Here is a 17,390-nt window from a genome sequence, read left to right as displayed (position 1 = left end):
TTATTTATTTATTTATTTTTCTTTTTTGGCTGCGTCGGGTCTTATTTGCGGTACTCGGGATCTTTGTTGCGGCATGCAGGATCTTTCGTTGTGGCGCACGGTCTTCTCTCTAGTTCTGGCGTGTGGGTTTTCTCTTTCTAGTTGTGGCGCACGGGCTCAATAGTTGAGGCGCGCGGGCTTAGCTGCCCTGTGGCGTGTGGGATCTTAGTTCCCTGACCAGGGATGGGACCCGCGTCCCCTGCATTGGAAGGCGGATGCTTTACCACTGGACCACCAGGGAAGTCCCTACTACTCAATCTATAGTCAAATTTCCTGGTGGTTTTAAAAATGTAATTAAAGATGTTTTGTTGCTTTTTTCAGTATATCCCATGACAGGAGTCAGAAACCCCTATGCCAAATACAGCCTCTGCCTGTTTTTGTAAATAAAGCTTTATTGGAACATAGCCATGCCCATTCATTTGCATGTCATCCCTGTGTCTGCTCTTGCACTAAAACAGCAGAGCTGAATATTCGTGATAAAGACCGAATGGCTCGCAAAACCTAAAATATTTATTATGTGGCCCATTTGCAGACTCTGCTCTATGAGAATATGAAATGTTCCGGGAGAAGTTATGCTTCACATCTTTATCACTTAAATTTTTTTCGTTATCAACTCATTTTTTAACACATATTAGTAAGGTGGGACCCAGGTAAGCAGCTAAGGGGTAAGTCCCAGGAGGAATAAGGGAGGTTCTGCTGAAGGGTGAAGCCCTGTGCCAGGGATTAGTTTGACTCGTTGTCCAGATGGTCCTCACCTTTAATTTTTACCATGTTTTTGAGCCACTCTAGAGATGACAGTTTTTCTACTTGTTTGGGGGGAGTTGGGGGCTCCCCCTTGATCCCCAGATGCTATGAACCATGTAGGGAAGAGGTGCAGAGGCTCCTGTCCATAAGCCTCATGTTGACGGAGAGGAGTTCTCGTGGGCATCTAAGGGCAGTGGACCAGCGCACCGCTGCTTCCCACCACTCATGCCCAGCTCTTCCACCCCATCAGGTTCGAGACCCTGGAGCCTGAAATGAACGCCCTTGCAGCGCGAATTACTGCTGTGAATGACATCGCAGAGCAGTTGCTGAAGGCCAACCCCCCGGGGAAGGACAGCATTGTCAACACCCAGAAGCAGCTCAACCACAGGTGGGGTGAGAAAGGATGCAGCAGACAGGATGGCAGCTGGAAGAGAGTTCTGTAGGGCATGGGAGGGAGGCTAAAATGAGGAGGGAAAGCCATCTGAAATATGTCGGAGGGGGGTGGTGATGAAAGAGATGGAAGTGGGGGAAAGGTCGTCTGAAGAGACTGGCGCCTGGATAGGGAGCAGACAAGAGGGGTCACGGGAAGATGAGTAGGGAGCAGGCCCTCTAAACGGCAGGAGTAGGCGGTAGGATATACCAAGGGAGAGAGAGCAGGAAGAAGCTTCCAATCTACCTGCACAGGGCGGGAAAGCTGAGCAACTCTGGACACTCCCTCTGCCCTCAGGTGGCAGCAGTTTCGGTCCCTGGCGGACGGCAAGAAGGCAGCTCTGACGTCAGCCCTGAGCATCCAGAACTACCACTTAGAGTGCACAGAGACCCAGGCCTGGATGAGAGAAAAGACCAAGGTCATCGAGTCCACCCAGGGCCTGGGCAATGACCTGGCCGGGGTGCTGGCGCTGCAGCGTAAGCTGGCCGGCACCGAGAGGGACCTGGAGGCCATCGCTGCCCGGGTGGGCGAACTGACCCAAGAGGCAAATGCCCTGGCTGCTGACCACCCCGCCCAAGCCCCTGCCATCAACGCCCGGCTTGGAGAGGTGCAAGCCGGCTGGGAGGACCTCAGGGCCACCATGCGGCGACGAGAGGAGTCGCTGGGCGAGGCGCGGCGGCTGCAGGACTTCCTGCGCAGCTTGGATGACTTCCAGGCCTGGCTCAGCCGCACGCAGACCTCTGTGGCCTCTGAAGAAGGGCCGGCCACCCTGCCTGAGGCAGAGGCCCTCCTGGCCCAACATGCAGCCCTGCGGGGAGAAGTGGAGCAGGCCCGGAGCGAGTACAGCCAGCTTCGGGCCGTGGGTGAGGAGGTGACCCGGGACCAGGCCGATCCCCAGTGCCTCTTCCTACGACAGCGACTCGAAGCGCTGGGAACCGGCTGGGAGGAGCTGGGCCGCATGTGGGAGAGCCGACAAGGCCGTCTTGCCCAGGCCCACGGCTTCCAGGGGTTCCTGCGGGATGCTCGCCAGGCCGAGGGCGTGCTCAGCAGCCAGGTAAGAGTCCGCGGGGCAAAGTCCCAACCAGGAAGAAGTGGGAAATAGGGACCAAAGGAATGTGAAGGAGTGGTGGATGAGGAGGTAAACGCAGCAGATGGAGTAGGTGAGGGAACAGGATGGGCAGGGAGAACATGTTAAAAAAAATACGGGAGTAAAAAAAAAAAAAAAAAAAGATGTAAATATAACTTACCAAAACTGACTAGAGAAGAAATAGAAAACCTGGCTTGTCATATAACAGAAATGTAATCAGCAGCTATAAATAAGATGGAACAGGATTTGGAGTGTTAAAGGCCCTCCAGCCCAGCTCCCTTCTAACTTTCTGAGACTCCCACATAATCAGGCACCATCCCTCCGTCTTCAGAGCCAGAGTCTGCCTGTCCCTACCTGGTTGGCTTCCATGTCTCAGATGGGGCCTTTGGTAGGTTCCTTCTGAGAGGTTGAGAAATGAGCTCAGTATCTCCCCTCCCACACAGGAATATGTTTTGTCTCACACGGAGATGCCGGGGACACTCCAGGCTGCTGATGCTGCCATTAAAAAACTGGAAGACTTCATGAGCACCATGGATGCCAACGGTGAGCGGATCCGCGGGCTCCTGGAAGCCGGGCGCCAGCTGGTGTCTAAGGGCAACATCCATGCCGAGAAGATCCAAGAGAAGGCAGACTCCATAGAGAGGAGGTATGATGAGGACAGTGGGCAAATGAGGGGCCCTAAAGGGAACCAAGTGAAAACAGGATGAACATGGCACTCAGACCGATAGATGGGGGTGGGGAGCTGACAAAAAGTAGAGGAGGAAAAACCAAGTGGTTGGAGAGGGACTAAGTCACGGGCGGGGAAGTTCCGCCTCCCCGAAGTCTCCTAGGGTAGCTGGACACTGGACCTCAGGGTTCCTGGGTTGTCTTGTAGCGCTCCCAGAAGGTATTGTCCCCAGAGGAGGAGGACTGAGGGCTTCTAGGTTAGTTAGAGGGTCATAACCCTTTTATAGCAAGTTCAAGGGCTTCACAGGGGCCTGTCATTACAGACACAGGAAGAATCAAGAAGCAGTGCAGCAGCTTTTGGGCCGTCTTCGGGACAACCGAGAGCGGCAGCATTTCTTACAAGACTGTCACGAGGTGAGGCTCTCAGTCCCCCATGTCGCCTCTGACGTTCCCTGGCCACCCCTTTCCCACAGCGCCCTCGCTCTCTGAGCCTAGAGTCAGTCCACTGCAGTGTCACCTGAGCACGTGAATCCCTGCCTGGCTTCTCCCCACATCTACCACCTCCCCCGACTCACCCTCGCCCCCTTCCCGTTTCACGCTTCCCTCTCTCTGAAATGTACTCTGCCCTTCTCCATCCCTGCTCCATGCTCGGTCCAGCTGAAACTCTGGATTGACGAGAAGATGCTGACAGCCCAGGACGTGTCCTATGATGAGGCCCGCAACCTGCACACCAAGTGGCAGAAGCACCAGGCGTTCATGGCCGAGCTGGCCGCCAACAAGGACTGGTTGGACAAGGTGGACAAGGTGAGCAATGGGACGGGAGCAGCAAGAAGGGAGCCTTTGGGGCCTCCTCCCGTCAGCATCCCAGCCGCAGTGCAGGGGAGGGTCCTGGCTTCAGGATCTGGCTTAGAGATCATGGAGCCCTTGGTGCCAAACTTCCAAGGTGGAAAGAAATGGTCTGGGGAGCAAATGTCTTAGGTCCATGGGACAGTGACTCCAGAACTTTGAGAAAAGGCAAATTAGTACAGAGCCAGACTGCAGCTTTGGGCCAGCACGATACCTATTCCTGGTCCAGAGCAGGAGGACACTCTTCAGTGGGGTCATCAAACTTCTATAAAGGGCCAGGCAGAAAATATCTTAGGCTTTGCAGGCCACACAGTTTCTGCTGTTATTACTCAACTCTGGTGCCAGAGCAGCCACAGGGAATACATAAACGAATGAGTGTAGCTGGGTTCCAATAAAACTTTATTTATAAAAACAGGTGGTGGGCCAGATTTGGCCCTCGGGCCACAGTTTGCCAACCTCGTTTTTGAGTCTTGTTTTCCTGGTATTTGGTCTCCCACCCAGCTCTTCCTCAAGAGCTGAGCACAGGCAAAACTTAATTTCTACTCAGCAAGTATTCCTGGACAACATCCTGTGTGCTCAGCACTCTGCTAGGTGCTGCAAGGTATATAAAAAGATGCTTTCCTTCCCTCAAGGGCATGATGGTTGGGAAGAGGAAGAGACCAGTGTGGATCCAGTTTCTCCATTTGTTCAGCAAATATTTACTTTGTGCTACTCTGTGCAAGGCCTTGTATTAGGCACTGAGTGGGGAACAAAGGTGATTCCACTGCAGGCTCCACCCTCGAGGAATGACACCGGAGCCAGGATATGAGACATGTACACAAACAGCTAAAGTCAATCCAAAGCAGAATATAACAAATATAATGAGAGAGCCTGATAAAGCCTGGGCACTAAGGAGAGAGGAGATGTGGGAATCCTAGAAGCAGGGGCCAGCGGGGCAGTCCATGAAGGACGAGTAGAATTTGGACAGGCAGAGGTGTTGAGGGAAAGATGTTTCTTGGTAGAGAAACCGGAAACCAGGGGTGTGGAAGTGGGGCGCCTGTACGGGAGCAAGGGGGTAAGTCCTTCTGGCAGGAGCACAGAATGCGTGAAGCGGCCATGGAAGGCAAGGTGGGAAAAGCCTGCCAGGCCGGGTCATGAAAAGCCCCGATCACCATGTAAGGACTGTGCATCAGAGTGGATTGTGCTGACGGTTGGTAAAGTTACCCAGCGGTGCTCTTCATCCTGGCGGCATGTGTAAAACGGCCTGAAGGCAGTGACTTGGTTTGTGTTCCCCTAGAAGCAAGGCTTCCAGTGCAGGCCACTTCCACGGGAGGTGATCACAGGAATGCCAGTAGCGGGTGGGGAGGTGAGACGGAGAAGGGAAGGTAGTCAGTGAAGCGTCCACTGCCATGCCAGTTACCCCAGTGGGCACCTGGCACTCAGTCCTCATGGGACACCTGGGCGACGGTGTGGAACATGCATCAGAGTTATCCCAACCAAAGCAAGGACTCCCAGTGTTCGTCCACCAACGCCCTGGCTGTCGCTGGTTGAGGGCTGTTTCTGGGGGCAGTAACTCCCTGGCACTTCCAGGCCACCTTGCGTACAGATCAAGTCACGCTGCCCTCACCTCTCCAGAAACCAAAGTCCTCAAGCAGAAGGGCTGGGAGTAGGGAAACCAGGTGAGGGTCACTTGCCATAGTTCAGGTGAGAGGTAATGAGCTGAGAAACACAAAATGATGGCCGATAACACAATAGCACGTGCAATATGACACTGAAAACCACAAGCACCAGGGAACTCAAAATAAGGAGAGAGCGCAGTGGCCTCTTAACTGAGACGAGGTTTGATGGGACCTTGAGGAAGGAGTAGGGTTTACTCAGCAGTGAGGGCAGGGGAGCTTAGAAAGCTTGGAGAACACCCAAGAAGTCGGTAGGATTGCCCTCACTTCAGGTCTCTGCTGCCCTTTAGGTCCCTGTTCTGCTGTCTGCTCGTGTTCAGTGGTATCTAATTCTGACACTGACCCCTTCCTTTTCCCACACCCAGGAAGGGCGGGAGCTGACTCTGGAGAAGCCGGAGCTGAAAGCTCTGGTGTGGGAGAAGCTAGACGACCTGCACAGGCGCTGGGACGAGCTGGAGACCACCACCCAGGCCAAAGCCCGCAGCCTCTTTGATGCCAACCGAGCTGAGCTGTTTGCCCAGAGCTGCTCTGCCCTGGAGAGCTGGCTGGAGAGCCTGCAGGCCCAGCTGCACTCCGACGACTACGGCAAGGACCTCACCAGCGTCAACATCCTGCTCAAGAAGCAGCAGGTACACGGCGGGCCTTTGGTGGGACTGGTGAACAGCAGAAGAAAGGAGGGGGGAGTCAGTAGCTCTTGAGATTCACGAGGCCATCCTCAGGCCTCGCAGACAGCATCTTCACTGGTATTTCTCAAGGCGATTTCCACGGGCCACCAGTGTCAGAATCTCTAGGAGTGTGTGTCAGTCAGAGTAAAGTCGGGAGACAGAAACCACACTCTAACTTGAACAAGGAAACTTTAGTGAAAAGAACTACTAATTAATAAAAGAGGGTTACCTGCCAGTGGGGTAAAGAGAACTCCAAAGCAGGGATCAGAAAACATTCTTCTGTAAAGGGCCAAATAGTATTTTGAGCTTTGAGGGTCATACGGTCTCTGTCACAACTGTTCAACTCTGTCCTCGTAGGGTAAAAGCAGCCATAGTCGATGCGTAAAAGACTGGTGTGGCTGTGTGCCAATAAAACTTTATTTACAAAACCCGGCTGGGGGCTGGGTTTGCTGACCCCTGGTCTAAAGAATGCAGGAATAGCAAATGTAGGGAGCAGCTACTGCCTCTAGGACTGAGGAGGGGGTGCCCAGGAAGGAATGGGATGCCCTCCTCCTACCCCAAGGCTGAGTTTCAGACCTCATGGTGAAGGCAGAGGCCCGCTGGATGGCGTAGAAATTTGCTGGGGTGTCACAGACCAGAGCAGGTCTGAATCTGGCAGGCCAAGGCTGGCCATCAGGAAGTTGCCACTGAGATGCCAGCAAAACCTGCTGGAGGGTGAGGGCCACCGGGTCTCCTGCACACCGTGGGCAGTTGTGCCGTAGGAGCAAGAAGGAAAGCACACTGGAACCGTAGCTAGAAGCCTCTGCCTCACCTGTGCAGTGTGGTGTCCCTCCAGCGCCCTCTACGGACAAGGCCTAGTGTTGCACCAGCTGGCAAAGGAGAGATTATTTACAGGGTCCAGTTCCAGTGACTCAAAATGGGCAAAGATGGACTTGGAACTGAGATGGATTGGGGACTGAGAGACAGTAAATTGATAACTAGCACAGTTCTCACACCCCGTGGATTCTCATATATATTAAAGTTTGAGATCCACTGATGTAGGCCATGAAGGGATACTCTCCCTGGGGCGAGCCCCAGGGATAAGAATTCATGATTGGCTCGATATAGACCAGTGTCTCCGCTGAGCTTGAAGGTGGAGGCACGGTGATAACACCTCCTTCCTCTTCCGGTTGGCAGATGCTGGAGAGGGAGATGGCTGTGCGAGAGAAGGAGGTGGAAGCAATCCAGGCACAGGCAAAAGCTCTGGCCCAGGAAGACCAGGGTGCAGGGGAGGTGGAGAGGACCTCGAGGGCTGTGGAGGAGAAGTTCAGGGCCCTGTGCCAGCCCATGAAGGAGCGCTGCCGGCGCCTGCAAGCCTCTCGCGAGCAGCACCAGTTCCACCGGGACGTGGAGGATGAGATCGTGAGTCTCCGGGACCTGGGACGGGGTAGAGCCTCCATCATGGTAAATTATTCCCTGTCTTCGGCTCTCTAATCTCCTTCTTGGATGCTGGGGGGATGCCAGCAGTGCTCTGTTTTCTCTTCCCTTTGGCATTGAAAGTCAACCCTCTAGGGACACCTGGGGACACCCTCTAGGTCCCTTGACCCCAGAACCGGGAGCCCTAGAAAACCTTCCCCCAGGAATCCCCACTATCCAACCCCTAGCTCTGACTTTGCCCTCCGGACCTCCACTAACCCCCACTTTCGTATCCAGTTGTGGGTGACGGAGCGGCTCCCCATGGCTAGCTCCATGGAACATGGCAAGGATCTGCCCAGTGTCCAGCTCCTCATGAAGAAAAACCAGGTGAGGCAAAGGCTAAAGGCAGAAGAAAGGGTCCCAAGAGCCTCCCCAGACTTGAAAGTGTGTTTTCTTAAGAACTGGGGTTTCTCTGGCTCCCCCTGGTTGCTGGGTGTAATCCTAGACTTCAGTGGTTCGCCTTTCCTCACCTCGGGAGGGTGGGTTCCCCTGGTGGGAGGTCATGTGGACTGAAGGGGCATCATGGGCCAGAAAAGAGGGGAGGTGGGAGGACACAGGGAGGATGAGAAACAACGGTGTGAAGGGGGGCTTGCTGTTGAGTAAGCGTAAGGGGGGGATGTAGGGTGAGGGGGTCCCTTGGCAAGGCTTTCAGCGTCTCCTCCTCTGTCGCTATGGACAGACCCTGCAGAAGGAGATCCAGGGCCACGAGCCACGGATCGCGGACCTAACGGAGCGACAGCGCACTCTGGGTGCGGCAGCAGCAGGCCCGGAGCTGGCCGAGCTACAGGAAATGTGGAAGCGCCTGGGGCATGAGTTGGAGCTTCGAGGGAAGCGACTGGAGGAGGCCCTGCGGGCCCAGCAGTTCTACCGTGATGCCGCGGAGGCAGAGGCCTGGATGGGCGAGCAGGAGTTACACATGATGGGCCAGGAGAAGGCCAAGGTGAGAGCCAGACCAGAGCTCAGGCTACGGCTTTCCTCCCCCCTCCCCCTACTCTCTACTGCCACTCTCCCCTCCCCCAGGACGAGCTGAGTGCCCAGGCAGAGGTGAAGAAGCATCAGGTATTGGAACAAGCCCTGGCCGACTACGCCCAGACCATCCACCAGCTGGCAGCCAGCAGCCAAGACATGATTGACCACGAGCACCCAGAGAAGTGAGCATAGCACCTGGACCCCCAGGCCAGTCCCTGGGGGAGAGGGGAGCCAGTTCCAGACAGGCCCAGAGATTGCAGAGCCTTCCGTACTGCATGTGTACAGGACCACCTAGAAGGCTGGAGAAGCAGGGACTTGGCCAGCAGTTGGGGGGCAGGACTCTCTGGGATAGACTAGGGGTCAGAGCAGTGTGTCCTCCCCTCCCCCGCAGCACGCGCATATCGATCCGCCAAGCCCAGGTGGACAAGCTGTACGCCAGCCTGAAGGAGCTGGCGGGAGAGCGGCGGGAGCGCCTGCACGAGCACCTGCGTCTGTGCCAGCTCCGCCGGGAGCTGGACGACCTGGAGCAGTGGATCCAGGAGCGCGAGGTGGTGGCGGCCTCGCACGAGCTGGGCCAGGACTACGAGCACGTGACTGTGAGTGCGGGGAGGACGGCGGCCACACGTGGGCTCCAGGAAGGGTAGAGGACCCACTGGGAGACTAGCCTTTCATCCTGGGCCGAGCACCAAGGGGCAGGGGCACAAGACCAGGTCGTGCAGACGCTGTCCTCTGGGTTCTGAGATATTTAATTGGAAGAACCGTGCAGAAAGGAGGACGTAGGGCCGCGCATAGACGTGGGCAAAAAGGAAATGACCGATCACTGTTTTCCAACAGAACTCACCAGTACACTGGGGACTTGAGATTCCTCTCCACAGTTTGGGGGTTGGACACTCACTGGTGCCGAAATATGGACCATAGTTAGGGTATCCTTGTCTGAAGACTAAAGGTTCCAAGTACCCCTTTGCTGGGGGCTGGAGGCTGGGCGTGTCAGTCAAATCCAGGGTCAACGGGAACCAGTTGCTTCTGCTGCCTAACTCGGCCCTGCTGAAGAAATCTATTTTGGCCCATGTGGCCCAGGGAAAGAAGTGGGTTCTCAGTCTGGGGTGAAAGGACTTGCCCCGCGAGTCAGGGACCACATCCTCCAGTGTCACAGTGTTGTCCGTGCAACCGCTTCCTCTGCCAGATGCTCCGGGACAAATTCCGAGAGTTCTCCCGGGACACGAGCACCATCGGCCAGGAGCGCGTGGACAGCGCCAACACCTTGGCCAACGGACTCATCGCCGGGGGCCACGCCGCCCGGGCCACGGTGGCCGAGTGGAAGGACAGTCTCAACGAGGCCTGGGCTGACCTGCTCGAGCTGCTGGACACGCGGGGTCAGGTGCTGGCAGCGGCACACGAGCTGCAGCGCTTCCTGCACGGTGCGCGCCAGGCCCTGGCGCGGGTGCAGCACAAGCAGCAGCAGCTTCCAGACGGGACCGGCCGGGACCTCAACGCTGCCGAGGCCCTGCAGCGCCGACACTGTGCCTTTGAGCACGACATCCAGGCCCTCAGCGCCCAGGTCTGACTCAAGCATGGGTGGAGGCGGGGGGAGGGACGGGGGCACTTAGAGGAGACTCCGTGGGGAACATGGGGAGGCTGGAGGGATCGCATCCTCTGCAGGGCCACGTAGGGGTGAGGTTAGGATGGTTCCAGGAAACCATCTCTGGCCAGGGGACATCTAGCCACCCCGTCCACACCTGTAATGACAAGGCTTTGTGAGGGCCTGTGACATTTTCAGATGGTCCTGGTGGGTAGAAGATTCTTCATGTTGTACTTCATGTTGACCATCTGTTGGTCCCACTCAGGTGTTAGACCTACACAAAATAAGCATAGATCCTTCCTGCAGCCATTTAAACCCAGTCGGCCCCCCACCGAAGTCCCTTCTTCAGGCCGAAAATCTCACTCTAGCAATCTTTGAGGTCCCCCACGAGCTGGACAGGCCTCTGAAAGCTCACCCAGCTAGTGACCCTTTTAAAGGGTTGATCCCCAGGCTAAGCCCAGGCCCCCTGGTAAGACCCTACAGGGCAGAGTATGACGGGGCTTACTCTGGACTCCAGCCCTCATCTTTCCCAGCACACCCCCCCCCCCACTCCTCCTCCTGCTTCTCCGGCTGGTAAAATGGGCAGGAGGTGTTGAGCAGAGGTCAGGACTGAGGGAGGTTGCAGCCCCTCAGAGTCTCCCAACTCTGCCTGACTTTGACCTGGGCCCCGGCAGGCCCAGCAGGTGCAGGATGACGGCCACCGGCTCCAGAAGGCCTACGCCGGAGACAAGGCGGAGGAGATCGGCCGCCACATGCAGGCCGTGGCCGAGGCCTGGGCGCAGCTTCAGGGAAGCTCTGCTGCCCGCTGCCAGCTGCTGCTGGACACCACGGACAAGTTCCGCTTCTTCAAGGCTGTCCGGGAGCTGATGCTGTGGATGGACGGAGTGAACCTGCAGATGGATGCCCAGGAGCGGCCCCGGTGAGGCCCACAGAGCCTGGCGGCCTCCGGGGGTTATGGGCTGGTGGCCGGGATAGGGTTGTGGGCAGCAGGTGATGTGGTCTCTGTGCCCCCAGGGACGTGTCCTCCGCAGACCTGGTCATCAAGAACCACCAAGGCATCAAGGCGGAGATAGAGGCCAGGGCTGACCGCTTCTCCTCTTGCATCGACATGGGACAGGGGCTGCTCGCCAGGAGCCACTACGCGGCTGAGGAGGTGTGTGAGGCCTGGGCGTAGCCGGGCACCCTCACGGGGGAGGCCTGAATGCTGATTTCTCCTCTGAGTCTTCCTGCTTCCTTTCATTCTTTCTTTGCAGAAACCTTTCACCTTCCCCTTAGTGCTGTTCAGGGGTCTCCCCATTTTATCTTTCCCCCAGAACTGTCTGCCTCTTGAAATAAGAAATCACTGGTTCCCCCACGTGAGACCCCCCCAGGGACCCTGGCAAGGCCCTGCTGGGTGCTAACTTGCATCTCCGCCCCCTCCCCCCCAACCCAGATCTCAGAGAAGCTGTCTCAGCTTCAGGCACGGCGCCAGGAGACAGCTGACAAGTGGCAGGAGAAGATGGACTGGCTGCAGCTTGGTGAGCTGCTGTAGGAAACTGACTGAGGGCTCCAGGCCCTGGGCGGTGAGGGAGCGGCTGGGGGTCTCGCATCCTGTAGTTTCCAGAGTAGGCGAGACCAGGAATCTGGGGCATGGAATTCAAGGCCCCCACCCTTGGCACTGCCTGGCTCTGCCCTAAGCTCCTGCTCTGGGGCAGTGGCTTTCTCTGTGTCCCTGTGCTTGAAGCTGCTGTGGCTATAAGACCCTGTCGTTGCCCACCCTGATTTGCCACCTCCCTGCGACCCCTAATCCCTGCAGTTTTGGAGGTGCTCGTGTTTGGGAGAGACGCAGGTATGGCGGAGGCCTGGCTGTGCAGCCAGGAGCCGTTGGTGCGAAGTGCTGAGCTGGGTTGCACAGTCGATGAAGTCGAGAGCCTCATCAAGCGGCACGAAGCCTTCCAGAAGTCCGCAGTGGCCTGGGAGGAGCGTTTCAGCGCACTGGAGAAGCTCACGGCGGTGAGGGCTACAGGACCCCAGAAATACCGGCCCCATCCCACTGCCCCAGACTTTGTGCGCTCTCCTGCTTGAAGAAGACATTTCTTCTCTTCCCATTGCCCCAGCATCTCCCAGATGTGAGCCAAGAGTGCCCTGTTGTCACCTCAGCTTTAGGAGCCACCTTTTTCCCTGGGTGGCACTAAGAGACACCATCTCCCCCATAACTCCTAATCCCCGCCTTCTTCTGGAATTATAGTCTCCATTCTTCCTGTTTCATCAGACTAGAGCTGAGACATTTCAGCTTTCCCCAGTGCCTGGGACCTTCCATGCTCTGACCTCAGAATTTTTTGACAGCTGGAGGAGCAGGAGAAGGAGCGGAAAAGAAAGAGGGAGGAAGAGGAACGGAGGAAACAGCCCCCTGCCCCAGAGCCCACCGCCGGTCTGCCTGAAGGGGCCCTGGTGGACAGCCAGACAGCGCCCGATGCTACCTGGGACAGGTGGGAGGTGGGACACTTCGGGGAGGAAGGGGAGGCTGAGCCAGAGCAACGCATAGACCTCACGTTCCCTGTCACCTCTGCCGTTCCAGAGCCCAGCCCCGCCTGCCAGCACCCTCACAGCCAGCCAGCGTGAACGGCGTCTGCACAGATGCGGAAGCCCCACAGGTGACTCCTGCCGCCCTAAGCGCCCCCGTCAGAATCTTAGCCCCTCCCCTTGCACATCTGCGTACAGCGTCTTGTCCTTGTAGCCCCTGGTGGAACAACAGAGACTTGAGCAGGGCAGCTTCCCAGAAGCGCCTGTGAGTTTCTCTTGGAGGTGTGGGTATTGATAACTGGGAGATATGGGACGAAATGGGTATGTGAGCTGGGTGGTGGGGACAGCGGGGTCAGGAGAGGGCAGAGACTCAGAGGAAACGTGGAGGTGGCAAGACCAGCTCTTGGACTTCCAGCTTCGCGACCTGCAGGCTAGGTGTCTCCCATCTTATCTTTTTTTTTAAACTTTGGGCTTATTTATTTATTTATGGCTGTGTTGGGTCTTCGTTTCTGTGCGAGGGCTTTCTCTAGTTGCGGCAAGCGGGGGCCACTCTTCATCGCGGTGCACGGGCCTCTCATTATCGCGGCCTCTCTTGTTGCGGAGCACAGGCTCCAGACGCGCAGGCTCAGTAATTGTGGCTCACGGGCCTAGTTGCTCTGCGGCACGTGGGATCTTCCCAGACCAGGGCTCGAACCCGTGTCCCCTGCATTGGCAGGCAGGTTCTCAACCACTGCGCCACCAGGGAAGCCCTCCCATCTTATTTTTTGACACAGACACCGTTTTCTTCACAGGGGTCTGGTGCTGGGGACGAGGCCAATGGGCCACGGGGAGAGAAGCAGACCCGGACACGGGGCCCGACCCCTCCTATAATGCCCCAGAGCAGGTCATCCGAGTCAGCCCGGGTTGCCACCTTGCCCACCCGCGGCCCGGAGCTCTCTGCCCAAGAACAGATGGAGGGGCTGCTGTGCCGCAAACAGGAGATGGAGGCCTTTGGCAAGAAAGCCGCCAACAGGTACTGGGTCTGGTCATGTGGTGCCTGTGTCCCCTGCGGCTCCTGCCTTCTGGAGAGGCTTGCCCAGAACCTCTTCCTAGACTGGGGGGGTGGGGGGGTAGGACTCAGGAGCAGGTGGGGCCTCAGGTGAGGGCCGGGAGGGTATAGAGACGATGGGCCTGATGACAGGAGTGGCACTGGGAGTCCTCGGACAACCAAGCTGTTCCCAGGATGACTGGCCCCTCAAAGGCCAGTCAGGCACCTGCGTCTCCTCCTCGTCACCTGCACCATGTCCCTCCTAGGTCATGGCAGAACGTGTACTGTGTCCTGCGGCGTGGGAGCCTTGGCTTTTACAAGGATGCTAAGGCAGCCAGTGCAGGAGTGCCGTACCACGGAGAAGTGCCTGTCAGCCTGGCCAGGGCCCAGGGCAGCGTTGCCTTTGATTATCGAAAGCGCAAGCATGTCTTCAAGCTGGGGTAGGAATGGAACGTGCCCTCAGGATGGGAGGGAAGGTCACAGTGATACAAGGCACAGGGGAGCCACTAGGGGACAGAGAGGTCAAGGAGGGAGAGGCGGGGGATCTGGTTGTCTTCCACACTAAGGGGAGGAGCACCAAGACGCAGGCCTGTCAAGCTGAAAAATTATCCTGCCTGGGAGATCTTGAGGCAGGATGCTGGCACGCCCCTGTCTCCAGGTACACCCGGGGGCTTGCCCCTGCCTGCCAGCCGGCAGCCAGAGCAGGAGGCAGGGCCTGGGATGGAAGTGAGCTCACCCTGGTCCTCAGCAGCCAATCAGGAAGGATTTGCTTTGGCACAGTCCTGGGAATCTGAAGAATGTGCAGAACGTGTCTGATCTGGCTCTGAGGTCCCGGCATGTTCTCCAGCCTGGTCTCTGGGTGATAGTGAGCTCTCACCAGCCCTGATCTGGCCAGTCAGAGTCTCAGCTCTGCCCTGAGGTTTCTCTCTCTCCCAACAGCTTACAGGATGGGAAAGAATATTTATTCCAGGCCAAGGATGAGGTGAGCTGTCCCTTCTCCTCCCGTGTCCCCCTTCTCTCTGTGCAGTCTTAGAACCTCCAGATGCAAATTTCTTTCTTCCCTCGCCTCTCTCTTTTTCCTTGTCTGAAGTGTCTCATTCCTTGATATCAGACAACCCACAATGTGCCAACTGGATGTTTGTGAAGGCCACACCAAAACATGTTCCCTACCTTAAAGGGGTCTTTTTCTCCACTGAGATGAGGCAGTCATCTCCACCTCCTCCTCTTCCGCTTCCCCACCGTGGGCGAGCCAGCCACCCAAGCATAGCATCCTCCAAGCTGACCAGTTGTCTTTCCGCGCCCCACTGCAGGCAGAGATGAGCTCGTGGTTGAGGGTGCTGAATGCAGCCATTGCCACTGTGTCCTCGGCCTCTGGAGAGCCTGAAGAGCCAGCGGTGCCCACTGCCACCCGGGCCATGACCCGGGCCATGACCATGCCCCCGGTATCACCGGTCGGGGCGGAGGGACCTGTCGTACTTCGCAGCAAGGATGGCAGAGAAAGAGAGCGAGAAAAGCGCTTCAGCTTCTTCAAGAAGAACAAGTAGTTGGGGGCGAGACTCCCAGGCCAGCTGCCTCCCTCTGTCCAGGAAACTGCCAGGGACCGTCGACAGGGACCACCCTCTTGTCAGGACAACTGCCTGCTGCTAGGGTCTGTTGCCAAGGTCAACCCATCACCAGGAACTGTCTCTGGAGACAAGTCAGTGTCCCCAAGGGCAACCCTTCTCTTCTGCTATTTAATTCCAGACTGGTGGTGGGGCCCAGGCAACCCCCAATTCCACTCCCCCCTTCTGCCCTCCTCCCCTAGCCTTACGCCTCTATCCCCACCGCAGCGCAGAGAGCGCGGCACCCTCTCCATAGGCCACGTGGGGAACAGCTGCCCCTGCCTCGGGGTCACTCTCCCGCCACAGCTAGGGCACGCCATCCAGTCCTTGCCCCTGGGGGCCAGCCAGGAACCTCTCAGAGCTGAAGCAGGACCTGGGGGCAAGATTGCCAGATGACAAGTCAGAGACGCCGAAGCTCCCCCTTCCCATCCTCCCTCATCCTCTGACTCAAGCAGCCCCTCCATCTCCAGCAACTCTCAACAGCTTCCGGGTGTGAGTTGTTCAGGGGCAACCACGGCCTTGAGTCTGGCCAAGGAGGTGATTAAACAGCTCAGCTTCTCTTACTGCCTCTGGGTGTCTTTGCTTTCCTGACCACAAGCCTCTCTGCCCATGCCCCTGTTCTTCCTTCTGGCCCTGGTCTCCTGTGTGTCAGGTTTCCCACTCTGCCCCCAGCATCCAAGCCCGCCAAGAACCACATTATTCTGTGAGTCTCCCTACCATGACCTCATTTCCCCATGACAATGACCTCCTCTTTGCTGGGTTGACCAATGTCAAACCTCTTTTTAGACCAAAGACGTTCACCATGATATTAACAAGCAGTATTGAGGCAGTGAATGACTGCTTCCCCGGTGCATAACTTTCTTCACTCGTGATTCTCTCGAACTGTTTTCAAAAATGGAAGACAGCCTAGTCTCAGCCACTGCTCAGCCTGACGGCGGAGAGTGGAGCATATAGGTGGTGATTGCTCACCCCCACCTTCTGTCTCAATAGAGAGGACCCCAATAGGGGATCGAGGGAGTTCAGACAGGGATCAGATAAGTAACAGGTTCCCAATCCACTGACCAGTAGAATGACATCACCCTGGGAAGCCACGAGATACATCCTAAGTATGTAAACAAAAACACAGGAGAATGTATTTTAGATCCAGTGAAGTATAAAAAAAAGGAGCAGGTGGCTTTCCCTCTTGTCTCTGGCTCGGCAACTGTAGGTTTCAGGGCAATAGTATTTGCCTTGGTGGCCTCCTATAGGAAAAGCTTTGTTCTTTCATTGCTTCCCATATAAAAACAACCATTTCTTTTCGGGGCTCAGAGACCTTTCCAGGAAAGCAGCCCCATCTTTAGCATAATCGGCCAAGGGCCCTGGCTGAGCAGACCCTGACTATCGTCAGCTGTGACAAAGACAGGGTCAGGTGTGTGCAGGCCCAGAACGTTTCCAAACATGAGATGTGGTAGACCAGATAGTACACAGAATAATTATCCCTTTCTCTTAAGAAGAGCAGATTCAGTATGCCAAAGTAAACATGTGGATAATGTAACTGGAATAATCTGTCGTGGGACTAAATGGAGTACTACATCAGCACTACACAGACACCTTCTTTTGTTCTTCAGGTATAACTGTAAAATCCCCACTGTATGAAGGAAGAGAAAGTCACACATTGCGGCGTGCTCAGGGAATCTGGGTATTTGTACTCCATGGTGGCAAGCCTGGGGGTTGGAGGAGAAAGCAATAACTGGAGATTTTAGAAGGAAATGTATATGGGGGTGAGGAACCAATGGAGAAGTTATCATTTTAACTTGTAAATAGGGCAGCCAAGTGAAGCAGTCCTGCAGAATGCGGTCAGACATTGTGAATGGAGACGTAATAAAAATATGGTTTGAGCATTTATGAACACATGGTAGCTGAAGCTACCTGAGTCCATGAATCCTTAAGGACAGGACATAGAAGAGGATAAGCATAAGCATAAGGTCAGGAAGTAAGTCTTGGGAGACACCTTCGGGAATGAGTGGAAGAAAGGGAAAGTTCCAGGAAAGATGACAGAATGGAATGGAGTGACGGATATGAGGCAGATTAGAGCACAAAAATACAATAATGCGGGTTCCACAAATCAATGGGGAAATAGGGACAG

General features: G+C 56.1%; 1 protein-coding gene across 9 annotated transcripts in view; it reads left to right on the top strand.

Moving 5' to 3' along the window:
• Window positions 1–15,834, top strand: part of SPTBN2 (spectrin beta, non-erythrocytic 2) — a 38,415-nt gene extending 22,581 nt beyond the window's left edge. For 3 of the 9 annotated variants that reach the window (XM_036860396.1, XM_036860397.1, XM_036860394.1), the window contains 22 exons: window positions 1,034–1,171; window positions 1,511–2,267; window positions 2,744–2,946; window positions 3,290–3,380; window positions 3,624–3,770; window positions 5,833–6,096; window positions 7,309–7,533; window positions 7,825–7,914; window positions 8,267–8,527; window positions 8,608–8,738; window positions 8,948–9,152; window positions 9,740–10,114; window positions 10,810–11,054; window positions 11,150–11,288; window positions 11,568–11,652; window positions 11,931–12,127; window positions 12,461–12,603; window positions 12,693–12,768; window positions 13,429–13,649; window positions 13,931–14,104; window positions 14,604–14,646; window positions 14,975–15,834. In XM_036860396.1, the coding sequence (XP_036716291.1) occupies window positions 1,034–1,171; window positions 1,511–2,267; window positions 2,744–2,946; window positions 3,290–3,380; window positions 3,624–3,770; window positions 5,833–6,096; window positions 7,309–7,533; window positions 7,825–7,914; window positions 8,267–8,527; window positions 8,608–8,738; window positions 8,948–9,152; window positions 9,740–10,114; window positions 10,810–11,054; window positions 11,150–11,288; window positions 11,568–11,652; window positions 11,931–12,127; window positions 12,461–12,603; window positions 12,693–12,768; window positions 13,429–13,649; window positions 13,931–14,104; window positions 14,604–14,646; window positions 14,975–15,208 (4,444 nt within the window). In that variant the 3' untranslated portion in view covers window positions 15,209–15,834. The other 6 variants (XM_036860395.1, XM_036860399.1, XM_036860400.1 and 3 more) reach the window with 6 other exon arrangements.
• Window positions 15,835–17,390: the final 1,556 nt, after the last annotated feature.

This window comes from Balaenoptera musculus, chromosome 8 (assembly GCF_009873245.2).
Source record: "Balaenoptera musculus isolate JJ_BM4_2016_0621 chromosome 8, mBalMus1.pri.v3, whole genome shotgun sequence".
Taxonomy (NCBI): domain Eukaryota; kingdom Metazoa; phylum Chordata; class Mammalia; order Artiodactyla; family Balaenopteridae; genus Balaenoptera; species Balaenoptera musculus.
Note: the sequence above shows the minus strand (reverse complement) of the source record. Positions and strands in the feature narration are given on the sequence as shown.